This window comes from Tenrec ecaudatus, chromosome 17, assembly GCF_050624435.1.
Source record: "Tenrec ecaudatus isolate mTenEca1 chromosome 17, mTenEca1.hap1, whole genome shotgun sequence".
Taxonomy (NCBI): domain Eukaryota; kingdom Metazoa; phylum Chordata; class Mammalia; order Afrosoricida; family Tenrecidae; genus Tenrec; species Tenrec ecaudatus.
In genome coordinates, this window is record NC_134546.1 from 56,400,001 (window position 1) to 56,427,463 (window position 27,463).

Sequence of the window (27,463 nt, forward strand, 5' to 3'; positions counted from 1 at the left end):
GATTTACTATTCCATATTTAAACAATAAAGTAATTTTTTTGAAACCAAATTGCTTTGCTGAGGGACAGAAAGGACTCTATACAAAATGTAATATTGACAATAAAAATGTTAATGCTACTAAATAATACTAGAGAAAAATTCATAAGGAACCACAGACCTCAGTATGAGCGCTAAAACTGCGCAACTTGTAGAGGAAAGAAGCCATTAGAAAAATAGCTTTGCAAGCATTGAGGAGCAAATATTGAATAAATCACATAAAAAGCATACATGACAAAAAATTAGACTTCATCGAAATTTTAAACTACTGCTTTTCAAATGACACATCTTTGGAAATAGAGCTATGTACATATCTTTATAGGTTTAGTATTAAGGTAGCAGATGGACATTGGGCCTCCACTCAAGTACTCCCTCAATGCAAGAATACTTGGTTCTATTAAACTGGCATTCTATGATGCTCACCTTCCCAACACAATCGCTGAAGACAAAGCGAGTGCATAAGTAAATGTGGCGAAGAAAACTGGTGGTGCCCAGCTATCAAAAGATATAGCATCTGGGGTCTTAAAGTCTTGAAGATAAACAAGAGGCCATCTAGCTCAGAAGCAACAAAGCCCACATAGAAGGAGCACACCAGCCTGAGCTATCACAGGTGTCGAAGGGATCAGGTATCAGACCAAAAAAACCTTACCATATTGAATGAGGGGGTAGTACAGAGTGGAGACCCAAAGCCCATTTGTAGGCCACTGGACATCCCCTTACAGAAGGGTCTCGGGGAGGAGACAAGCCAGTCAGGGTGCGATGAAGCAACAATGAAACATACAACTTTCCTCTAGTTCCTAAATGCTTCCTCCCCACACCCACCCCTCACTATTCATGATCTCAAATCTACCTTGCAAGTCTGGCTAGACCAGACGATCCACACTGGTACAGATAGGAACTGGAAACACAGGGAATCCAGGGCGGATGATCCCTTCAGGACCAGTGGTGTGAGTGGAGATACTCGGAGGGTAGAGGGAGGGTGGGTTGGAAAGGGGGAACCAATGAGAAGGACCTACATGTGACCTCCTCCCTGGGGGACGGGCAACAGAAAAGTGGGTGAAGGGAGACGTCAGACAGGTCAAGATATGAGAAAATAATAATTTATAAATTATCAAGGGTTCAGGAGGCAGGGGGGAGTGGGGAGGGAGGGAAAAAATGAGGAGCTGATGCCAGGGGCTTAAGTGGAGAGCAAATGTTTGAGAATGATGAGGGCAATGAATGTACAAATGTGCTTACACAATTGGTGTATGGATGGATGGTGATACGAGTTGCATGAGCCCTAATAAAACGATTAAAGAAAGACACCGCTAAGAAATGGAGCGGCGAGTCACAGACGGGAAGGTCTGTGCAGAACGCCTTTCTGCTGAGAGAACTGCAGCATTAAAAAGACTGCTCCCTCTCAGTCGTAAGAACACAAGCAAGGCCACTGAAAAGCACTGACGAGACGAAGCAGTTGACGGATGACACATACAAATGACAACTGTATGAAAATGCTCAACATGATAACCACTAAAGGGATGCAAATTAAAACCACAAGTACCCACTAGCCCAGTTAAAGGGCTGACAATACTGTGTTAGTGACATTGTGCACCAGCCAGAGCCATTCTGCATTGCGGGCAGCAAAGCAACGCTGGAGAACAGTTTTGTTGTTTTTTTAAAAAATGAGCTAAACATAAGTACTACACAACTCAGAAGTTTCTCCTAGGCATTTATCCAAGAAAAATGAAAACACATATTCCCACGAAGGCCAACATAGGAATCTTTACAGCAGTTTTCTTCATAATAGCCCCAAACTGGATACAAACCAAATAACCATCAAAAGAACAGGTAAACAAATTAGGAATCCACACAGTTAGTGGGATGGCAAAACCGAGCCCTTGATTAAAGTCTCCTCTATCTTATTTGCATGGTCCTACCCAGTCATTGGAGCCCAGGTGGTGTAGTGGTTATGCATTAGGCTGCTAACCACAAGGTCCGCAGTTTGAAACCATGCAAGAAAGACAAGGCATTCTACTCCTGTAAAGATTTACAACCTTGGAAACCCAGAGTCAATTCTGCCCTGTCCTGTGAGGTGGGTGGTTTTTTTTTTGTTTGTTTGTTTTGTTTTTACCATTTGGTAGGAGTTACATAGATTATGGCTAGACAAGCCATAGCTAGACATTTATTGAATTATACCATCAAAATATGATAAAAACACATAAGAAATTCACCAAAAATTAAGGTCTTTTCATCTTAGAATGAGGACACAACACGGCGACAGGGAGTGTGTCTTTGGTTTGCACAGCTATATCCCTAGCACTTAGAGAACCAGGCCCCACATGTAGTTACTCTTCAATAAATACTGGTAAATAAATGAATTCTGTAGATGTAGACTTTAGTAACGCTTCGTTGATTGAATGGTGACAGAGTGGTTATGAGTTGGTCTGCAACCCACATGATCGGCAGTTCGAGACCACCAGCAGCTCCGTGGAGGAAAGACTGCACTTTCTACTCCAGTAAACAGTCTCAGGAACTCACAGGGGTTGCTAGGAGTCAGTATTGAGACTTGAAGGTAGTGAGTCTGATTTGGGTTTGAATGTAGATATTATTCACAGCTAGTCATAGATATTATTCATAGCTTCCATTACATTTTCTTTCTTAAACATTTAATAAGTTAATAACTATCTTGTTTCTTTGTTTCCTTTTATCTATCAATTCAAACTCAAACATTCAAGCACAGTGTTATTTTCTCCTTTATATACTTTTTGTGGTAAAAATTTTTATTATGCCTAGAATAAAGAACAAATGCATTTTTATAAGTGGAATCAGTTTATAGAGAGCTATATATATTAATAAAAGCATCCATCAAGGTTTCTTTCCTTACTTTAAGCTATTTCCTTGACTATATACCTCTGTGTATGCTATTCTCCCTATCTGGAAAACCCACCACAAACTGGTCTCCAAATTAAGAATCCTTTAAAATATTGGTTGATTCCAATTCCTTGACCCACTTAGACTCCCAACAAAGCACTGCACTTCCTTAAGGTCGTCTATATATTTTGTATTGCACATTTTTTATATTTTACACTGTAGTAACACATTCAATAAATATTTAATTTTCTGAGCTTGATGGATTTCAGTAAGACTGAAAAAGCTGAAGGATATAAAATTAATGTAAACCTATGGAGAATAAGAAATATATTTATGTATTAAAAACAGTTATAAAACCTACCAGTAGTGTTTGTCCTTGAGAAATGAACAAATGACCTGAGACAACTATGGTGAGAACAAGATACCCGGATTCTTCACTGGAATCAAAGACCTTGGAAAAGAGAGAGACAGAAATACACATAAGATAACACACTTTTGTAATGCTGATGCACACATAACGATAACCAAATTATCTTCTCTGACTGACCTTCCGACGCTGGATGTTTCCTTTCATCTCGTTTTCCAGGAAATCACTGTCTTGTAATGAATACTCAAACTTAAAATATATATATAACCAAAACCAGTACTTTGAAACAAGAAGACTACTAGATTAAGAAACAGAAATGAGAGCCTTGAGCCAACCACTTGCCAGTTACACTCTTGTGAATGATTCGCTGTGGGCCTTGTTTTTCTGTCTGTAAGCTGGGGTTAATATTCATTCTACAGGGCTGTTGTGAGGCTTCAAAGCTCCGGTTTCTTCAAACAAAGAATCCCCTTTTCACAACCCTACCAAACCTGGTGTTTCTCTCTAACCCTTAGACTTCACACACATTATTTCATTTATCCTCACATAAAAATCCCAAATATAAAAGAGTCCCATGAAATCATTGTTGATGACGAAAATAGGCCAAAATCCTCACTTCATTTATTTAACTTTTGGTGAAATACATACAAAAAATATATACTGATTCAACACTTTCTACATGGCCAGGGCAATGCCACTGGACACACGCTGCATTTTGTGTCACCGTTCTGTTTACCTCCACCAACATTAATTGCATTCTCTACCCCCCCTCAAGTTCTCCCATGTTCTTTCGCACCACTATTTTCAATACGACTGCACATACACACATACTACTCGGGGAGTGAAACATGTTCAAGGCTAATCTGGTTTTGGAAACATTTAGAGCCTAAGAAACACTGCAGCAATTCTACTCTATCCTCTATGGTTGCTATGAGCTGGGATTAAATGATGGCAGTAGGTTTGGTTTGAAATGGAATGGATGTCAGAAGAGACCCTGAAACCTGCTCTTGAACGTACAGTAGTTACAGCAAATGAAAGAAATTATGATGCATTGGGGACAACACTAGAGACACACGGTGGGGAATTGTGCTTGTCATGAGCTCAACAAGCCGAAGCCACCCTCTGGGGGCATGCAGCAGAGCAATGAAGTCCCCAGGGATAGAGGTGGTGCATAACACCCATCAGACTTGACTGGAAAGCACCTGTGAAGGAAAACAGACCCTGAACTAGTCATACGTTTGTGTGTGTATGCATGTGTGTGTTGTTGTTGTTGTAGCTATTGTTTTACTTTCTGTTGTTGCTTCATTGTACTCAGTCTTGTGATGGTACATAGCATGTCTACCTAGAAGGGATAGGTGGAATAAAGAAGCCAGAAAAGAGAACAACGGGATGTCATCCCGGGGGAACATGGGTATAGGGGAGGCGGGAGAAAGGAAGATGGTGTAAACAAGCCCAGGGACAAGAGAATAACAAGTGATCCAAAATCAGTGTCAAGGAGGGTGTGGAAGGTCTGGCAGGGCTGGATCAAGGGCAATGCAACTGAGAGGAATTCCTAAAACCCAAATGAAGGCAGAACATGATAGTGGAACAAGAGGAAAGTACAAAGAAATAGAGGAAAGAACTAGGCGGCAAAGGGTAGTCATAGAGATTTAAATACAGGCATATAAAGATGTAAATGTATTTATATACGATGAGGGGGAAATAGATCTATGTACATATATTTATAGGTTGAGTATTAAGAAAACACATGGACAGTGGGCCCATCCACAAGTACTCCTCAACACAAGAACACTTTGTTCTAACAATTAGGCAGTCTGAGATGCTCACCTACCTGGCACGATCACTGAAGATAGTGGGTGCACAAGCAAATGTGGTGAAGAAAGCTGATGGTGCCCAGCTACCAAAAGATATAGCACCTGAAGTCTTAAGGACCTGAAAATAAACAAGCAGCCATCGAGCTGAGAACCAACAAAACCCACATGGAAGAAGCACACCAGCCTGTCCCGACTCAATCGCTGAGGACAAAGTGGGTGCATAAGCAAAAGTGGTGAAGAAAGCTAATGGTGCCCAGTTATCAAATGATAGAGCATCTGGGGTCTTAAAGGCTTAAAGACAACCAAGCAGCCATCTAGCTAAAAAACAACAAAGCCCACATGGAAGAAGCACACTAGCCTGTGAGATGACAAGATGTCGAAGGGATCAGGTATCAGGCATCAAAGAACAACAACAACAAAATCATAGCATTGTGAATGAGGGGGAGTACAGAGTGGGGACCCAGGGACCATCTGGGGGAATTGGACATCCCCTCGCAAAAAGGCTGCGGGGAGGTGACAAGCCAGAGTGTAGTGTAGCAACAATGAAATATACAATTTTTCTCTAATTCTTAAATGCTTCCTACCTCCCACTATCATGATCCCAATTCTACCTTACATGTCCAGCTGGGCTGGAGGATGTACACTGGCACAGATAGGAACTGGAAATACAGGGAATCCAGGACAGATGAACCCCCTCAGGATCAGTGGTGAGAGTGGCAATATGGGGAGGGTGGAGGGAGGTGAGGGAGGAAGGGGGAACAGATGACAAGGTCTACATATAACCTCCTCCCTGGGGGATGGACAGTGGAGAAGTGGGCAAGGGAGACATCGGATGGTGTAAGATATGATAAAATAATAATACTTTATAAATTATCAAGGGTTCTGCGGAAGGAGGGAGCTGGGAGGGAGGGGAAAAATGAGGAGCTGATACCAAGGGCTCAAGTAGAAAGCAGGTGTTTTGAGAATGATGATGGCAACATATGTACAAATGTGCTGGACACAAATGATGTATGTATGGATTGTGAAGAGTGGTATGAGCCCCTAATAAAATGATTTTAAAAAATAATAATTTGCTAAGATCCATAATTAAGTGCCATCATATAGCCAATAAAACACTGATAAACAAATAAAAGAAATTAGGGTGTAAAAAAGTTGACCATTATTTCGAGTATCAAAGGGTGGCTTGAAAGGAAAAGCCGAGTATTCTCATAAACATGGATCTAGAAACCAAAAGAGACATGTACACTCAGCATTTCTCAAGCTGACAGATCAAGAACAATTTCAAACCTCCGTGGCAATTCTACAGGATTCCATGGGTGAACTATGTAACCAAGCAGGGAGCATCAAAAGATGATAAAAGGCATACTCAGAGCAAGTGTAGCACCAAGAGCTGGCCAAGTTCATCTATCGCAGGAGGTAGCGCAGGATCAAGAAACAATACTACTGAAAGAAGTCCAAGCTGCGCTGAAGACATTGGGGAAAACAAAGCTCCAGGAAATGACACAACCTTTCAACAAGGAGATGCGATACTGGAAGCATTCACTCATCTACTGGGGGTACACACCCCCCAAATGGATTTTTTTCCCAAAGATATATATATATTAACCAAACAACCTTATCACCTTCAAAGTCTTCTCCATTACACTTAACACATTTGTCAAATCTGTGATTCTATTCTTGGAAGCATTTTTCAAATTCATCTGTTTGGATGGTTGACAGCACCTCCCTTGTTTTTTCTTCACCTCTTCTATGTCATCAAGTTGCTGTCCTTTCATGTCCCTTTGCATTTGTGGAAACAAAAAGAAATCTCGCGGAGCAAGGTCAGGTGGATAAGATGTGTGGGACAAGAGAGATATGCTGGTTTTTTTGCCCCAAACTGGCACACTGAGATGGCTGCATGAGCAGGTACATGGTCGTGGTGGAAAAGCAGTCCCCCGTCTGCCACAAATCAGGCCTTTTTGTTGCACATCATTATGCTAGCTTTTCAGAATCTCTAAATAGAAAATTTGATTAACAGCATGATCGGGTAGAACGAACTCCAAATGTACTACAAGTAGACATTTTTGTCCATAAGGGAAGTTGGCGGGCATCAAGAATAAGGCTTTTCATCAACAGACATTTCACCTTTTTTGACACGAGAAAACCGCTCGAAGGTTTTTCCCATCGCGCTGTCCCTGTAAGCTGTGTTCAACATTACAACTATTTCTTTGGCATTTTTCCTGCGCAGGAAACAAACTTTCACAGCCACATACTGTTCTCTTCAAACAACCATCACAAAGAAAAAACAAAAAAACAAGGTTCAAGCGAAACGGTTTTAATGAAAAAATTCCGTGACCAGAAAGAACTTCTTCAGGAGATGCCACTGAGTGCACTAACTCAGAGAGAGTCCCTCAGTGCTCATCTAATGGGAAAACGCGTACTAAGTAAGCTCCACTCTGCTCAGAGCAATTCTAGGTTGTTGTTTGTTATTTGGGGGGAGGGTGTGGTCCCTGCTTATATACCTGTCTAAACAGTAGTGGTCCAACAGAATGCTTCTGCATTCTCAAACAATATCATTAATATCACATCACATAACAGTAAGATTTTGGTGAAGCCACACAAACATAGAAACAAACAAACAAAAAAGAGTTGCAGCAATATATCAACAGAGCACTGCCAGAAATCCAAGCCGGGTTCAGAAGAGGGCAGAGGGAGAGAGCGAGACATCAGACCTGAAAGTGAGTTGGTGCAAAAGAGGAAGAGTCTGAATGAAACAGACTGACTCAGACACAGCAACGGTTGTGAGAACGGCACAGGGTCACTCTAATGTATGCCGGGTTGGTACGGGCCTGAACTGACACCAGGCGACACTAACAATTAAAGCCTCTAGGTACTGCACCTCAGCATCAACAGATGTGTTTGCCAAGGAAAAGAAGATCGTGTACCTCTTGATAGAAAAAAAAAAAAGAGACACAGGTATTTAGATTCTTTGAAATTTGAGCACTTGACTATTTGATAATAATATTAAGGAATTACTGTTAATTTTTAGTGTGATGATAGCATTATGGCTATATTATTTTAAGTCCTTTTTAGAACTGCAAACTGAAATCATAACTGGTGAATGGGGCTTACTTCAAAATTACACAGTAAGAAAGAAGCAGACTAGGTATGAAAACCAAACCAAATAGTCACTGCCATCAAGGTGATGCTGACTCCTAGCGCCCCTACAGGACAGAGTAGAAGTGCCCTGTGAGTTTCCCAGACCTTAACTGTTGACGGGAGTGTAAAGTCTCCTTTTTCTCCCACGGAGCAGCTGATGGTTTTGAACTGCTGGCCCCGAGGTTAGCAGCCAAACATGCAACCACCATGCCACCAGGGCTCCAAAAATTCAAATAGCTAATAAAACGATTATTTATTCTTTTTTTCTATGTTTGAAATGAACTTGTAAGTTATTAAACTCTTAAGTCCACTTCAGTTTTATTTTCCCTTCTTTTTCAGCCACTCAGACCTATATTTAGATCTGAGGGACAAGGAATCCAAAGGGTCGATTACTTACTCTTGACTTTGGGAAATATTTCTAATGAGTGACAGTTTAGTATTTGCCCCGGGTGTCCACATTAAAGCAAAATGGCAAGCTCAAAGAAAAATGTTCTCTCTACTGACCAAGTCATAAAAGACAAAGATATTAATTTGAAGGGGTCAGTAAGGACATACATCACTTTTATATCTGCTCTGTATCCCAGATGCTAATCTAATGTAGCTTAAGGTTTACATCAGCCTGAACTCTGTCTCTTGCAGTATTTGGCCATCAACACATGGCTCACCCTGAGAGTTCATTGGAGTCTGCCTATCACAAGCTGGCTTGTCAGAGACAGCTTATCTATCAGTGAAATACCCCGGAAGATTTCTTGATGGATATTTTATGCACGTGTTTGTGTCCAAGTCTGTACTGCAGGAGCCCTGGTGGTATAATGGTTAGTGTTGGTCTGCTAATCGCAAGGTCAGTAGTTCAAAACGAATGGCCACTCCTCAGGAGAAAGATGAGGCTTTCTACTCCTATAAAAGGTTACAGTCTTGGAAAGCCTCCGGGGAAGTTCTACCCTGCTCTTTAGGGTTGTTATGCATCCAAATGGACTCAGTGGCGGTGAGTTCTTGGCTTCTGAGTATTACAATGGAAACCTAAAATTAAATATAAAAGTAAAAGCACTTTATCAAAATATAGAAAAACATTTCAAATGTACTTCCCTTACTGTCCTAACGTACCCTAAATGAGTGAAATTAATTGCTAAGTAGGCTATCCACTAGCTACCTCCTCACTGATTTTCAAGAAAGGGAAAGGGTGCTGGGGAATCTACCGATGACAAGCGCTTCTTTGTACATAAAGAGACTCATGAATCACTTCAACTGATTCGTAGAGTGTATTGTGTAATGCGAGAGGTCCTGTTACATACACATTACCAAACTCCAAAACCCAGTGTCTTGTTTTAGACATTTTGCAGGCATACAAAATGCTAATAGCAAAATAATCATGAAAACAATTATAAAAACAACAGTTACACACAGACAAAAAAAAGAGTAATTCAAAGTTGTAGAAAAACATTCCCTTATGTTTCCATTTCAGCTTTCCTGGGATGTTTCAAAGTCTCCCTTGTGTACGTGTACCTGAGGCTTCTTTTTTATTTTTAAATCTACAAAAATTATCTGATACATCCAAGCATAAGAGGTGATTCCCTTTCTTTTACCATAAATCCCTAAGAATAAGATTTGGTCATGAAGTTAGCCAGTTGTTTTAAATCTAGCTAAGTTAATGTAATTGTCTCAATTAGTAGCCATAAATAGAAGGCATTTACTTAAATACCTCTATGCAACAGAGGAATAAGTTCTTCGTGCCTTTGAAATTACCGATAAAAGCCCCTCTGGTTATTGTTCTTACCCTGACAACCCATTGTAGGCACATTTCTCTGATGTGTTCGAAAAATCCTTCAAATTTTCCCCAGACCAGTAAAGTACAACAAGCAAGCACCAAGTATGGCCAGAACAATACCGCCCATCGGCACCGAGTGCCAGGTCCGTCAGCCCTCACACCATTATGTGCTAGCCTCACAGGCCTCCTCTTCCATCCGCTCCCAAACAGGGCCCGTTTAGCCCAGAATAATTCTAATATCTAAGCTGCAGATCCAAATCTGGGAGTTTAAAAAATGCTTTATTTCCCAGATGCTTCCCTATCATTTGTGAGGTGAAACACACTCTTATTCCAAATGAGCAGGTTCTTGAGCTTAATTGGCTGCCTCTTTTGGTGGCGATGCCTTAATCATCTCTAGATAACACACTACATAGCATCTAGCACACAGTCCAAAAACGCAAACCCTCTGCCATCAAGGCGTTTCTGACTCACAGTGACCCTATGAAGGGCTTCTGAGGTGGTAAATGTTTAGGGGAGCAGACAGCCTCATCTTTCTCCCAAGGAGCAGCTAGTGGATTTGAACTGCCAACCTTGTGGTTAGCAGTTCAACGCTTACCTGAATTAAGTCTCATTTTTAATTGTAACTTCTTGGACTTCTTGAAGCACTTAACAGAACAAAATGTTTGTCTCCCCCCCAAAAAAAAACAAACTTATTTCCATGGAGTCAATGCTTGACTCCTAGCTAAGCCTTATGGGTTTCCAAAACTGTTAACTGTTTATGGGAGTCGAAAGCCCAGTTTTTCTACCCTGTATTTGTAGTCTAGCTTCACTCATGTTACATAAACAAGCCGTGGCCTCTGCTTATTTAAAACATGAAATTAAGCTTGTATTCATTGAGGAAAGAATAGATACTGATCCTAAACTGGAAATACCCATTCAATAAACAGTTCTCTGCCACAGGTAATGAAAAACATGCCAGGATATCAGGTACCAAGCTGGTCCTCAAATATTAAGTATTCTATGCTGTATTCAGCATATAATCCAATTAAATTTAACTATTAAAAAAACCTCTGCTATTGAGAGTCATCGCTGACTCATAACAATCCTCTGTGGGTTTCTGAGACTGTAAAAATTGCTTATGGGAATAGAAATTCCAGCCTTTCTCCTGAGGAGCTGCTGGTGGTTTTGAACCGCTGACCTTGTGGATCGCAGTCCAACTCATAACCACTACACGATCAGGGCTCCTAAGTATAAAAAATATATATTTCTGTACCTATCCATCTGAATAGTCTAGGACACGCTGTAGAAATTAGCAATCTTCAGAAGCAAAGGTTTCCTTCTCACTCACACTATCACATTACCCACCCACTCTCCCTCTTCGCTGTCAGCATAATCTGTACCACATTATGCATTGATGTTAAGTCGGGTTGACTAGAGAAAAAAATTCAAAGATACTCATCTATGTGTAAGAGAGAGTTTTATATCAAGAAGTAATTATATACCAAGAAAACATCTCAGCCCGATCCAGATCAAGTCCGTAAGTCCAATACTAGTCCATAAGTCTGATATTAGTACATAAGTCCCTCCAGACTCATGCAGCCACATGCAATGATGCAGAATGCAGGAAGATCATAGGCTGGTGGGTGCAAAGTCTTGTGGATCAAATAGCAGTGGATCACAGGGCTCTGGCAGCTCTCCCAGTAACTTGACAGCAGGAGGATGAAAGCAGAGAGAGAAAGTTGCCTGACCCCAGAAAGCCATTGATCTCTGTGGCACCTTCAAATGAGGTCATCAAACTGGGGCCTGACTGATAAGCTAGACTCCAAACCTACACTTCAAGTTGACACAAAATTATGTAACTACCACACCATCATTCTTACTATAGGACCTAGACAGACAGAGCAGGCCCTATCTGCAACATGGTAGCAAGGGGAAAGACTAAGATACCATATATATTCCTGTATAAGCCGAGTTTGTCAGCACATTTTTTAATGCAGTTTTTGTGGTAAAATTAGGTGCCTGGGCTAGTATTCAGGTCAGCTTATACTCAAGTATATACGGTAATCATGTTCTTGTTCTTACAGCATCTACTCATGACACATGTTCGTTCTGCTCATATTTCATTAGCCAAAACCAGACATAAGGTACACATAGCTCCAGGAGAATAAGATAGGCAATAAAGTATATTTGGTGAACAGCATTCATGGCTACCATTTTATAAAAGACATGATTTGGAATCACTAGGCCTGAGATCAAATCTCAGCTCTGCCATGTGGACGTATAGGCAAATGCCAGAAATAATGGGATTCCAGACCACCGCAACAAAGCAGTGGTGGTGCGGGGAGGGCGGGGGGTTACCACAAATCTTCAATTTTCAAAAAAGTACAGTATTTTACAAAGTACAATTCTGCACCACCAAACAAGGTGGTACGTATACTTCATATTCTTACCTATAAACTCAGCATAGGGACAACTACGCTGTAGGGTCATCGGAAGGGTTAATGGTCTGTGAGATCTAGGGCTTTAGCAAAGACACAGCCTTACTTTAGAGAGCATCGGAGAGTACTAATCGATGCATTGATATAGACTAATTACACACTAAGTCAGTTATTTTACTGCAGTTAGCGTTACTAGAAAATGACATCTGAGTGCTAACCAGGGTCCCAGGAGTAAATCTTCATTTCTTAGCAGCCTCCAGAATTGAAGATACATGTATTGGTCTCTAATATCCATTTTCTTTCTTATATGGCAAAAAAAAAAATCCTCTTATTCTTAAAGTAGAAACGTGACTCCAATGAGCGACAGACTCATTTACTAGCTGTCCATGCAGCTAGGATGGCCTGAGGTCTACGTGCTGGTCACTGTGTTCGAGGAGGGAGCGTCATGCAGCAGCTTTTAGGAAAGTTCCTTTTCCCCGTCTTCCTTCCTCCACCATCTGTGTACAGCACAGACTATGTATGCCGAGGAACAAGCAAAGAGGAGCCCTACTTCCTGATACTGTGGTGTGTCATACAAGTCCTGGACTTCTGCCAGGGAGAACAATAAACATTCATGCTTCTTTGTATTCTCTGTCACTCAAAGCCCATCTTAATCCTAACGACTATACAATCTAACGCATTCGCTCTTCAAAAAAAAAAAAAGCAAGCTGCATGACACTGTAACTCATAAGCTATCCATCCAGGAAGTAGCACGGTACAGAGAATGCGCATCTGACTGGAGGAAGACCGATGCTTTAGAATCAGTTCTTCTACTCCCTAGGTAAAACTTGGCAAGCTATCTGCGCATGCAGGCTTCAGTTTCTCATCCACACAACAGTAAGAAGACCTACAGAGTTGTGAGAATTAAATGGGACGAGGTTTATGAAGATACTTCATAAGTTGTAAAGCTCTAGATAAGAATTAGTCAATTGTTCCTTCTCCACCCTGCAGAATCGGGGCCTAAGGACGGATGGAAGTATGTAAGAATCACCTAGAGAGACAAGCATAGAGATTCAGACTCAGCAGGTCTAGAGCAGATGGTGGGAATTTCAACACACATTCCAGAGACCCTGATGGAAAACCCAACTTCCCCTGGAGGAGCATTGCTGTTGTGATCAAAACCCAAAACCCAATCAAATTGACTCCAGGACAGAGCAGACTGTTCCCTGGAGTTTCTGCAACTGTAACCTTTAGGGAGTCAGACTGCCACCTCTTTTTCTTGCTGCGCATGCCGGTAGGCTTAAGCCACCAACCTTTCCGTCAGCAGCCTTTCACTTAGGAAGCCTAGTTGGCTTTCTGTGCCTCCAGGACGCCTTAGTGATTGGGTCCTACTTACACTTTTAAACCTTTACTCAACTGCCCTAATATTTAAAGACTGTTATGAAGTACAAGGGCATTTCCATAGTATCTCTGAAGTATCCCCATTGCCTAAATGAATGTCAAGTTCCTAGGAGGTGATGCCATCCTATTTTGTGCTGAACTAATGTACTAACAGGAGGGGAAAAAAAGAGAGGCTAAAGCAAAAGACGCACTGTGGAGTTCCACTTCTGGCCATCATGAACTAAGAAAGACTGGATTTACCCTCCTGCCCCAAACAACTCTAACACTGGACAAATCAGAGGAAGCAACCATTTTCAAGACACTGAGCATCAGGTAATGAAGGACAGAGAGCTTCAAGAAATGACAGAAAATAGATCAGGTAACTCTCATAGTACTTCTTGGAGAGACTGTCTAGGCCAGAAAGGAGGAGGAACCCAGGTGGAACCTGGAAGTCTCCCTGAGTTCAAGAGATGGGAGTTGGGACCCCAGGAAGGTCAAGCCTGTCCTCCATCCACAGGACAGAACACCAGAGAAGAGAGGGCAGCAACAGAGAACATGCCAGAAATCTGTACTCGTGGGAAGCTCTAGTCTAATGCAGAGTACGGATCAGTGCTTATATGTGGCTAGGGAAAGAACCACCTGGCTGAAAGGATCTGTGAGAACAATACCCAAAGCTCACCTGGGGCACAGAGGGAAAACCCTAATTCACAGGGCATCGGGTAAAGCATTCAGAAGGGTTTTGTCTCAAGAGTGGATTAGAATTCGCCTTAGACCAAATGCTGCTCTGGTCCCACCTAACAAAACTTGAAAGCAAGACTCGAAAGGATCTATGTTTCCAAATTGCTTAACTACATCCCCAAACAAAAGGAAAGGATGTTTACAGGAATATAGAATATCTGCAGAGATTTACAGTTTTAAAAACCCTATGAGGGACTTCTCTATTCTATAGAGCCTCTGTGAATCAGAATTGACTCAAGGGCAGTAGGTTTGGATACAGGCACTAGGAATACAAAGGAGGAGGAAATTGTTAAGTGAATCCAAAGACTATCTTAGGTTGAATCTACATTTTAAAGTTCATTTCAAGTACGAACTTCATTTTCTATTTCTTGTTTTCTAACTAGGGCAATTATTTTAAGTTCCTCATAAAAATTAAGGGCTAATTTTTCCCCCTTTGAATGGAAAAAATAATCCAAGAAGTTGTCAGACTCAATCAAATAGGACGAGAAACCCTTGGAATATGGAAAACATGGTAAAACTTTAAATTAAAAACCAACATCATCTTTTAAAATCATTCTCAAATTAGTAGACTAAGTTATATTCAGACATAAAATTTGAGAAGTGGACCAATCTGTTATTATGATGATCTTTTCAGAAAGGCTGGGCTAACAGATGTAATGAATTAAAATCAAGTTCAAGTTTGTATTTCACTTGCTCAACTCCACCTAAATGACGACAGATGGTTTAAATATTAACCCTATTAATATCACAGTTGCATATTCATTAAGAATCTGATTGCCCTAGCCCACACCTCCATACATTTATTTTATTAGTATGGCTTCTGTCCTTTGTCTCCAAGGTCTTCTAAGCTCCTGCCTCTCAGAGTGTGCTCCTCAATGCAGCAGCATCAGCATTAACCTCACCTGGGAGCTTGTTAGCAATACAGAATCTCATTTTCCATACCAGGTCTACTGAGTCAGAATGTGCATTTCTAGAAAATTCCCCAGTGATTTCTACGTACATGAAAATTTGAGAAGCAGCGCACTAATCCATTGATTTGAGGGGGCGAGGGGGGCTCACTGTGGCACACTTATCCTTATAGAGTTACAAGTTTACACCCATGCAAATTGTGGCCAATTTGCCTCCAGATAGGAATTTGTCATAAGCATTGCTCAATTCAGAGTATTAAAACAAGTCAACATGCCTACATATTAGGTATACTAAATATTATAATTTTTAGGTTTCAGACTTGACCTAGCCTCTCAGCAAGGGCTTCTAGTTTAGTAGATGTTGATGCGTGTCTCTGGAGCTGACATTTCCCCTGAGCATGTAGCTATTATGATGAGTCTTCTCTATACTGAAGCAACTATATAGAACCAAACTAAAAGAAAAGTAAAACACCCCAAGTCCACTGCCAACAAGTAGCATTTGTGAGGCTGTAAACCTTCATGGGCGCATGCAGCCGCATTCTTTCCTCCGCAAGCAAGTCTGAGCAGCCCACCACGTGGCTGCAGCCCCCCACCACGTGGCTGCAGCCCCCCAATGCTATATCCAACAGCAAGCCCAGGGCTCACAGTCTCAAGAAAATAGATTACGCCATACAACAGAAACTTAAAAACTCAAAGTAAGTTCAACCAAGTTGAATTCAACGTTCTCAAGAGAAAACTAACGCAAAACAGAATGACCCTTTCGTCCATAATAAAGTTTTTAATATTTTATCTAACATATATTTCTACTGCTATTAGCTCATATTTTTAAAATAAGAAATTCCCACGGGACTTAAGAGAGTGTCGCTCTTCGCATGGCTCACCTCTGACTATTACGGCTGCACAATCGTCACAGTGCCCACGAAATAGAACAAATCCTGCTTTCTTTTGCATTTTTAACCCCCACACGCAAAATGACAGACCTGAGCTGAGAGAGATCACAGCAGACAGGGAGGCTCGGCACAGAGTCAAAAGAAGGTACAAATGTTCAATTTTTTAAAGCACTGCAAAAGACAACCTTGTCTCTGTCATGATAGCCAGGGCCTTATGCCAACCATGTGAAAAATGCTGTTCCTTATATGCAATTATGAAGAGCTTTGTAGAGGCGGGGCAGGGAATGTGATGACAGTAAGATTCTCAGGAAGGCCAAAGTTCACACCGTCTGGGTTGCACCATTAAAAACCCGAGTTAATCAAGGACATCTGTGCCAGCACAACCACCATAGATGCTTTGGAGGACGGTATTTAAAAGAGACCTTGTAGGACAGGGTCGGTCTGCCCTTGTGGGTTTGAGAGACTATAAGTCTTTACGGAGCAGAGAGCCTCATTGCCCTCCCCAGAGGCAGCTGATGATTTTGAACTGCTAACCTTACAGTTTGTAGCCCAATGCTTAAACCAGTATGTCACCAGGGTAGCTAAGAGTCAGAATTGCGTCAATGGCAATGAATTTGTTTTTTGTTTGGTTTGGTTTCATTTCATTTTTAAGAGAGAAGTCCTCATACAAAGAACATGTTGGGGCAGTTTAAAAGATTAAATAAGGCCTGGTGAGCTACTTCTGAAAGTCAGTCAATGAAAACCTACAACTAACAACAAACTTAATGCGAAAAGACAAGCCCCTCAGGATGAAACACTGGAAATATACCCGGGAAAAAGCCACCGCCTCATAGAGTCCACCTGAGAAAAGCGAGGGACAAAGCTTCCTTTGCTGCTATGGCCTGACTCAAAACGGGAAGTGACCGCTGCAAACACCCACTAGTAATCACAGCGAAAAATGTGCAACACGCGAACCGAGTACAATGAGAAGTCACCAAAAGTGAATAATGCCTTCAAGATCCGTATCCCAGGCATTAATGAGTTGCCATGGCATTGGCCATTGGTAAAACTGACAATCACATGGTGTACTAGGCAGATAACAATAAAGTGAAGGGGAGATGCATTGCATGAGTTGTTAAGAAGAACATTTCAAGGTCCTAGAATGTAACATTGTTAGTGATAGGTTAATATAAAGAAGACAAGTTAATACAACTATTATTCAAATTTACCACCAACCCTGAATGCCAAAGATGAAGAAACTGAACATTTTTGCAATCTGCTGCAATTTGAAATTGATTGAATATGCAATCAAGATGCACTGGTAATTACTGATGATTGGAATGCAAACATTAGAAACAAAGGAGGATTCGTAGTTGAAAAATACACCCATAGGAAGAACACCAAAGATCTCATGATAGAATTCTGGAAGACCAATGATTTATTCATCAGAAGTGCTTTTCAATTTTTCTGAGAACAGAATCAATGATTAGGTGCAAGAATCAAATCTACACCTCTGTAGAAATACACCATGGTGAAACTCAAAATTATCAATGAAGACAAAGCCAGGAGCCAACTTATGCTCAAGTTCATCTTAAAGCTAAAGAAAATCTAATCAAATCCACAGGCATCCAAGTACCATCTTGAATACATCATATCTGAATTCAGAATCCACTCAAGACTAGAAAAGCAAAACAGAAAATTGCAAAGTATAGCTTGAGAAGACATTTAAGTGGTCAAAGATATGGAGTTAGAAAATTTAAAAAGAAAACAGTTGACATTTTTAAGCTAAAATAACTGAAGAGAAAAATCAAGCTTTGAATTACAGCACTGAAGGATTCTTTGGGCAAAAACCTGAATCATATGGGCAGTAGCAAAAGAAGATGGAAGGAATACACAGGATTACTGTACCAAAAAGAACTGGCCGGTACGCAACCATTCCAGGAGGTAGCATGTGATCAAGAGCCCATGGTACAAGAGGAAGACGTCCACAATCCACTGAACGCACTGAGAACATGCAAGGCTCTTGGAATTGATGGAACACCAATTCCGATGCTTCAACAGACTGATGCAACACCAAAAGAGCTTACTCATCTCCGACAAGAAATGCAAAAGACAGTTACCTGGCCAATTGATTGGAAGAGATTCATATCTGTGGCTATTCCAATGAAGGTTGGCTAAGTGAAATGCAAAAATCATTGAATACCATTAATATCCCATACTAGCAAAAATGTGCTAAAGATAATTAAAACACAGCTATACATCAACATGGTACTGCTAGAAACTGAAAAAGAGATGTATGTTAGGCAGGGTTCTCTAGAAAAACAAAACCAGGACACTTATGATTTTATATATATATAATACATATATATTATACAATGAGAAGGAATATCACAGCCAATTAGTCTACAGAAGTACAGAGAGCTCAGTTCAACTCACATCCATGGAACAGTTAATATACTGGAAGTCCTTCAACTCATGTAGGCTGCTGGGTCCAAGGTCAAGAAAGCAGAAAGCAGAGTCCTCCCTTGTGCAAGGCAAGCAGAATCTGCCCACAGGCAGCAAGCAGCAGGGCGGGTCACCAACAGTCAATGGTTTGAGAGTCTAGCGAAGCAGGCCTGGATGGGATATCAAACACAAGCAATGCAAGGAGACAGGATCCACCAGCCTCAAACTCTAGCCATGTATGCACCAGCAGCATGAGGAATCTTGAAGGAGTCTCAAGCTCCAGCAACATGATCCACAGGTTGGTCTGGCCACAGGTAGTGTAGCTCACAGGTTGAGGCAGAGCGTTGCTAAAGCACACATATACCATCAAACTCGGAGCACCAGAGAGAAAGAGGGAGGGAGTGGGCCTTGCAGAGTCATTTATCTCTTTGCCTTCCAATCAAACGGCAACCTAATTAATACCACATGTTCCTGCTAGCCAGGTTGGCACAGTAAACCTACCTACTACAAGGTGAAATGAGAAATATCACTCCTGATGTCAGATGGATCTTGATGGAAAGTAGAAGTACTAGAAAGATGCTTACTTGTGTTTTATTTACTTTAAAAAGCATTAAGTAGTGTGAATCATAACAAATTCTGGATAACATTGTGAAGAATGGAAATTCCAGAACGGAGCCCCGGTGGTGTAACGGTTACAAATTGGGCTGCAATCTATATGGTTGGCAGTTCAAAACCACCACTAGCTCCTCAGGAAAAAGACAGGGCTTTCTACTCTTATTAACAATTACAGACTCAGAAACCCACCGGGGATAGCTATGAGTCAGCATCGATTGTATGACACTGAGTAACTGGTCATGAATCAAGAAGCAGTTGTTGAGAAACAAAATAAGGAGCTACTGCACGGCACAAAATCGGAAAAGGCACATTGGCAGAGTTGCATCACTTCATCTGATTGATTCAATTTTTATGTTGAACAAATAAACCAAGATGATGTAGTATTTTGAAGAGACAACTACTATACAAAGATGAACACCACATCAGGATTGGCGGGAGATGAAAACGAACATGACTTGAGGTATTTGTCAATAAACACGTATAAAAGAATACACTTTAGTATGGATTTATACCCGAACATGCAGAAAATGAAAATCCTCACAAATGCACCAATCAATAAACAAGATCATCTTAAACGAAGAAATTGAGGTTATCAATTTTTTCAAAGTACCTGAATCAATGATCAATGTCCATGGAAGCAGCCGTTAAGAAATTAAAAAGAGGAAATATTCTACCAAAGACCTCTTTATATTTTTAAATAGCAAAGATGTCACGCAGATGACTAAAGGCCACCTGACCCAAGACATGGCCTTTTCCACTGCCTCACAGCATACAAAAGTTGGGCAATGCAAAAGAAAGACAGAAGCAGCATTGTGTTCAAACTCGGGTGTTGTCCAAGAATACTGTATATGCTGTGGACTACCAGAAAGTAAAAAACCTGTCTTAGAAGAAATACGACCAAAATGTTTCTTAGGAGACGTACTTTGAGCTTGTCATCAGGAAAAACCAGTCACTAGAAAAGAACATCATGTTTGCTAGAGTCAGCAAAATAAAAAAATTCTCTAAGATGTAATGACATAATAGCTCCAACAATGGACTCACACAAATCAACTATCCGGAAGATGGTGCAAGACTAGGAATGAGTCAGAGCTGATTCTATGTCAACTAACAACAACAAGAACAACATTATACCAAATACACTCGAGTATAAGCCAACCCGAATATCAGCCAAGGCACCTAATTTTACCACAAAAACTGCACTAAAAATGTGCTTGGAAAACTCAACTTATACTCGAGTATCTATGGTAAATTCTGCACCCTCCAATTTAACTTTTTCATCATCCCAGTTTGCATCTTCAACCCAGGATACAGAGTCCACATGAATACAACTAGCTGACTAGGGTGTTACTACATTGACCGATTTGAAGTTGTAAGGATTATCTCTAGCTGTAGTGTTAGCGGATTTGTTGAATGATTCGACATGCCCTACCTCTACTGTCACTCACAGTGAACCATCTCAGAAGAATTGTCTTTGCACTTTAGCTTCACTTCCTCACCTACCAGGTCACTCTTCAGTCTACTCATATCTGGTTTCCAGCCCCTTCACTCCATTGAAACTCCTCTCGGTAAAGACCTCACATTGCTACATTCAGTGAAACCCTGACTCATCATTCTTTACTTTGCAGTATCATTCAACAAAGTCAATAATGTCTCCCTCCTGAAATGACTCTAACCTTGAAAGCCCTGTGTGTTCCTCTGTGCCTCTTAACGCTCTGTCCCTTATCAGTCTTTAGGGCTCTGCCCGCCTTTACCTGACCTACAAATACTGGATTTGTAATGGTTGGTCCTGCAGTTTCATGTAATCCCATGACCATGCATATCTCCTTCAAGATGCTGACTCACAAATTTACACCTCCAGCCCATATCTTTCTTCTGAGTTCTGACCAGAAGGCCAAATTTCCTACTCAACGTCTCCATTTGGATGCTGCGCAAACTAAAACTCATTATGTCCCAAACTGGTTTGGATCCTAAACCCTACTCGTATTCCAGTGTACCCTAATCCCCACCAGTTGTTTCTGACAGATACTAGAAGTCTTTTCTCTCACTACTCATATCCTCCATCCATTCATATTCCCCTCCAATTCTATCACTATCCTGCAGCCATAGTAATATTTCTACGATCTGAAGAGAAACAAGAGTATCATAGTAATATTTCTAAGGTGAAATGTCCCTGCTTAGAAACCTTCAGTGGCCTCCTATTGATATAAAATAATGTTCACAAGGTACCTCTCCTGGGAGCCCTCTTTCTCTACTCACCAGCATTCCTGGCTTGATCTCTGTCAATGCTCATGACATACACCGAGGTTTATCCAGGTGTGGGGCCTTTGCACATATTGCATCCTCTACCTGCAAGAAATTGTTCTCTTCCCTTTACTCTTCTATCCCACTCCTTCTCACCTTCTCAACACATACACACACATACCCCAAAACCACATCCACTCGTAAAATAAAAGGTCGAAGGAACCAATGATTGGTAAGCCATGGTGTAAAAAGATACAACAGGTGAAAAACTTAACAGTACACTTTTATAAAACTGAAGGTCATGGTTTCCCTTAGCTTAATGCTCAAAATAATCCTAAAGTATAGCTATTACTACTACCTCTAGTAAATAAGGCAAAGGAAGTTAAAGTAACTTACCAAGGTCACAGAAATGTGATGACAAAGCTAGGATGCAAATACAGTCCTCCTGTGTGAGTGCTTGACTGCCTGATACCTTGATTATGAACTATATATAATGTAGTTATGTACTTACAAATGAACTATACGCAATGCGGTTATGTATATACATACGAACTATACTTAATGCATAATCCCCTCACAGATGCAGTTATTGGGTTAAATATTATGTATTCCTATAGACTAAACACATAGTGAATGAGTTAGTCTGGGTTGACTAGAGAAACCAATCCAGAGACATTCAAATGGGTATAAGAAAGAATTCTATATACAAGAGCAATTCAATACTGAGAAAACATCCCAGCCCAGATAAAGTCCATAAGTTAGATCTTAGCCCATATGTCTAATACCAATCTAAAAATTCCTCTTCAGACTCACACACCACATGCAATTATGCCAAATGCACGAAGATCACAGGCCAGTGGGTAGAAAGTCTTGTGAATCCAGTGGCAGTAAAAGCATCTCAGCACTGGCAGGGGTCGCCACGTGACTCCTTCAGCTCCAGGGCTCTAGCGTAGCTCCATGTGTCTTCTCAACAGGAATGTCTCACAGGGAGTGTGTGTGTGTGTGTGTGTTCACCTCCAGTGAGCCATTTATCAGCTTAGCACCCCCAAATGAGGTCATCAAGCTGTGACCTGACTGACAGGCTAAACTCCTTTATTTTTAAGTCACAAATTGACAACAGATTATGTAACTACCAGTGAGGATTTTGTTAGGTGCCATCAAGTCATTTCCAAATTATAACAACCCTATGTGTAACAGAACAAAATGCTGCCCAGTCCCGCTTGAGCCCATTGTGATTGCCACAGTGTGAATCCATTCTGTTCAGGGCACTTCTCCCTCTTTTTCTCTCTCTTTTTTTTATTAAAAAAAAGTTTTATTGGCTTATAATTCATATATTGTACCATTCAATTATTTAACTATATTTTAAAAGATTGCAATCATCAACACAATCAATTTTGGAACACTTCATTCTTCTACCCATTATTAGCTCGACATTGACCCCCAAACTCCCGTGTCATAACCCTAAACCAAATCAAACAAAAAACAAAACAAAACCTTACTTCAATCAAGTCGATGTCAAATGATAGTGACCTCATAGGACAGAGTAGAGCCGCCCCTGTGGGTATCCAATGCTGTAACTCTTTATAGGAGTAGAAAGCCTCATCTTTCTCCCCCATCATAACCCTAAAGAACTGTTCATCTAATTATTTCTCTATGGATTTACCTATCCTGTATTTCATATCAAGAAAATCACACACACATACAAACCCAACAATGACAACAAAATAAAACACAGAAAACTCCCCCATCCAAGAGAAAGTAGAAGACAATAGAAATTAGAGCAGATTAAAAATGAGTCAAAAGGGGGAAACTATGTTAAGTTTTAACCTAATTATATTTGTAGTAATCCACTTTCCAATGTACTCTAATTGAAGGCAAGACTATTCACGCCCCTCATCAATAGTCCGATGAAGTTCAATGGAGACTTAATCCATGAGGAGATTCTGCAAATGGATTTTGGACTTTCTTTTTTTTTCAGCTTCCATTAGTAGTTTATTTAAATCACAGTTCAAGTAAGATCAGTATACAAGTATTAAGATAGATTAATATGTCTTTTTTGGGGGGGCTTGTACAGTTCTTTATTAGGGGCTCATACAACTCTTATCACAATCCATATATATGCATACATCAATTGTATAAAGCACATCCGTACATTCTTTGCCCTAATCATTTTCAAAGCATTTGCTCTCCACTTAAGCCCTTTGCATCAGGTCCTCTTTTTTTCCCCCTCCCTCCTCGCTCCCCCTCCCTCATGAGCCCTTGATAATTTATAGATTGTTATTTTGTCATATCTTGCCCTATCTGGAGTCTCCCTTCCTCCCCTTCTCTGCCGGGATTTTGGACTTTCACTGTCATCCACAGCCTTCTGGAAACTGAGTGCTCAGAATTTAAGTCCTAACACAATTCCCTCCTCTGATCTTGGAATTTATTATTTACAATCCTTGGATCACACGGGTTGTATCCTTCATCCATAATGGACTTAGTTGATTGCCTCACTTTGATGGCTGCTTGTTTTAAGACAAGCTTTTAAGATAAGGTGACCAGACGTCCCGCTTTTGGTGGGGCAGTCCCAATTTTTAACAATTTTCCCCGCATCCTATGGAGTTTTTAAAAAGTCCTGATTTTTTGAAAGAATGCACGACAAGCTAGGGTATACTGTTTTTGGCTGCCATGTGGCTATTTCACCAGGACAGGCGTTTTATCAATGGTGTCTCACTGGTGTCCCGCTTTACCAATGTTAAAATCTGGTCACCTTACTTTAAGACCACAGATCCTTTTCTTTTTGATATCTGAGAAGCCTTTGATTTCTTCACCACACATTGCTAAGCACCTGTAACTTCAGTGATCACGTCATAAGGCAAGTATTAAACAGGGCCACATCTTAAGAACTAATTGTTCTATCTTGAAGTCCCCCTTTTTTTTAATTGACCCTCAACTCTACCAAACATGATGTCCTTCTCTAGGGATTGGTTATTCTTAATTGGCATGTCCAAAATAAGTGAACGTCTCATCATCTTCGCTTCTTAGAACATTCTGGCTGCGCTTTGTCTAACACAGATTTGTTCATTCTTCTGGAAGTTCATGGTGTATATCCACTATCTTTGCCAACATCCATATTCAAGGGTCTCACTTCAAATGCAAATGAGGCAAATAAAAATATCATGACTTGGGCTAAGCATTTCTTCGTCCTCAAAGTAATATTTTTACTTCTTAATACTTTGAAGAGCTCTTTTGGGGGTAGAGAAAAGGGTATAGGAAGTGAACTGTACACTTAAAACATGGTTATAATAGTAAACCTTATGTGACAAATCTTTACAATAGATACAATAGGCAAGGGAGCCCTCAGGGTCAAAAAAGAATGTGGTACTGAAGTTTTCCTCAAAATATATTCCATGCACATTAGTGGCTTCCTCTAAAGAGGGGTCCATGGCTAACTACATTGAGGAAATGCTCTAGCTTCTGCTCCCCTTTTGTAAATTAATAATGCACCTTAGCATAGTAAAGAATGATGCTTTATACAATTGATGTATGTATATGTATGAACTGTGATAAGAATTGTATGAGCCCCAATAAATTGTTAAAAAAAAAAAGAATGAATAATCTTATGTTGAAGAGAGCTGTTTACAATTTCCCTTCAATTAATTTACTGTGGGACCATTTTAAGAGGAATGCATTTGGGGGGTGGATAGATTTGATTTAAATACGATGCTCTGAGGTACTGAGAAGGGCAAATGAGAGGGTCCCAACCAACCTTGTTAATAAAGCAGAAAGATTGTCCATATGTGTAACTTAGGAGATGGAAAGGCAGGTATGTGAAACTCAGAAGTATGAAAATGGTAGAACATTTTGATTAGGAAATACTACACGAAATTGTCAGCTTCTCTTTTTCTGGGCAAAAATCATCCCGTAGGCTTTCCTTTCCTCCCCTCTATCTTGTTGATGGAAATTCTGTAACTAAAGTGAATTTGCTCTACGCCTTTATACATATTTTAACCTAAAAAATAAAATGAAGTCCCTCATTAAAAAGACTATGGAATAGATGGCCCAGGATAGGGAATGATTAACGCTTCACTCTTGGTACCTTTCTCCTGCCCTTCAAATACAGGATATAAGGATTAAGTGGGGAGTTAAAAAAAAAAAAAGAAAACAAATTAATGCCTTGACCGAGGGTCATATCATTCCATGCAATGGGCCCGATTTAATTCCTGGCCCACCCTCACCCAGCCTCTTGACCTTGCCTTGGGATTGCCCCACCAACGTGCTGTTTGCCCTGGGATCTGTGGGCCGGGTCCACAGAACTTAGCAGTCAAGGAGGTCCTGCTGTGGACCAGTGACCCTGTGTCGTGGGTTGCCCTGCCATTTGTGTCAGGCTTTAACCAACTGAGGTCCCTGAGCAGCACAAGGGTTAGTGCCAACTCAAACCCACCCAGCAGGGATGTGGGCAAAGGTCTGGCCATGTGCTTCTGACAGCTCACAGGGGTCGGTCAGCACGAGCAAAAATGGGCTCCGTGGAAACGGGCCGCACTTTGTGTGCAGTTGAGGGCCATGGGGATGTGACAGAGCTTTTGTGAAGTCGCAGTCCCTCGGTCCCGCTAGTGCCCAGGGGGGCGGGATAACCCATCGGCCTCCCCGTGTGACAGCGGAGCTCTGCCGTCCTCCCAGTCGGCCTGTCCCATCAGGGTCAATCGGCTCCTTCGAGATCTATCTCAGACCACCTCTGCTGGCCTGTCCATCCTGCCCATATCCGTCAGTCCGTCACTCCCTCCGAGTCCTGTCCTCCGTGCCTTGCACCATCGCGGAACGGGCCGTGTGTGGCCGCCAGCAGAGGTCTTCACACCCTCCCTTGGGGCCTGGGGAGCACTGGGCAGCCATTGCTGCCCTCCATCTCACCTTCCAGTTCTGAGAAGACGCTGTCCCCGGTTCCAAGCCAGGCACTGGCGACTCCCCGGCCCCGGCGGGCATGAAGCGGCCGTACCGCTGCAGAGGCCACTGTGTGGACCCCAGTTCCGGAAGCCCCACGACCATCTGCTCTTTTCCCGCTTCCGCCATGCTTGGCCGTCCAGTATGCGCAGCCGCAGGAGAACCCGCCTCCCGAAGGTGGGGCGGAGGCTGCCAATCCACACAGCTAGCCAATCAGAAAGAGAAGGGGCCTAAGCCCCACCCTACTCGGCGGGAAGCCAATGAGAGAGCCCAGAAGAGGCCTGCGTGGGTTATGCTTGTGTTCCTAGGAGACTGGCTAAACCACTGGTTCTCAACCTGTGGGTCGCGACCCTTGTGGGTCAAAGATTCTTTTCACAGGGGTCGCTGGATTCATACCTGTCGCCAAATGACAGTGATGAAATAGCAACAAAACTAATGTTATGGTTGGGGGTCACCACCACATGAGGAACTGTATGAAAGGGCTTGAGAAAGTTTGTGGAGAAGTTCCATTATCTTTCATTAACTTCTTTAGCCCTCTTGTAAAGATGGTCGCTTGTGCCTTGAAATGCCATTGTGAAGCATAAACAAACCAAACAACAACCAAACTCACTGCCATCGAGTCAATTCTGACTCATAGTGACCTCAAAGGACAGAGCCAAACTGATGCAGTGGGTTTCCAAGACTGCAATTGAAAGCCGTGTTTATCGCCCACAGAGCAGCTGGTTTCAAATGACTAATCTGAAGGTCAATAGCTCAGAGGAACTGCTTCACCACCTGGGCTGCTTGTAACGTGTGTGCTTCTTGTTAGGAACCATTAAGTCGGTTCCGACCCACAGTGACTTTCTACACAACAGAACAAAACACTGCCTGGTCCTGTGCCAGCCTCACAATTGTTCCTATGCTTAAGTCTAGTGCTACAGCCGCCGTGTCAATCCATCTTGGTGAGTCTTCCACATTTTCACTGCTGCGTCACTTTACCAAGGA

General features: G+C 41.5%; 1 protein-coding gene and 1 non-coding gene across 2 annotated transcripts in view; both read right to left on the reverse strand.

Moving 5' to 3' along the window:
• REC114 (REC114 meiotic recombination protein) overlaps positions 1 to 26,615 on the reverse strand; it is a 95,528-nt gene extending 68,913 nt beyond the window's left edge. The window contains exons 1-2 of the mRNA XM_075535821.1: positions 26,450 to 26,615; positions 3,248 to 3,337 (exon numbers count right to left, since the gene is read on the reverse strand). Coding sequence (XP_075391936.1) covers positions 3,248 to 3,337; positions 26,450 to 26,608 — 249 coding nt within the window. The 5' untranslated portion in view covers positions 26,609 to 26,615. The remainder of the gene's footprint in view (positions 1 to 3,247; positions 3,338 to 26,449) is intronic.
• On the reverse strand, positions 8,469 to 8,588 carry LOC142431225 (small nucleolar RNA SNORA61). Its single transcript, XR_012780765.1, has one exon. It is a non-coding gene; the product is annotated as a small nucleolar RNA SNORA61 (small nucleolar RNA).
• Positions 26,616 to 27,463: the final 848 nt, after the last annotated feature.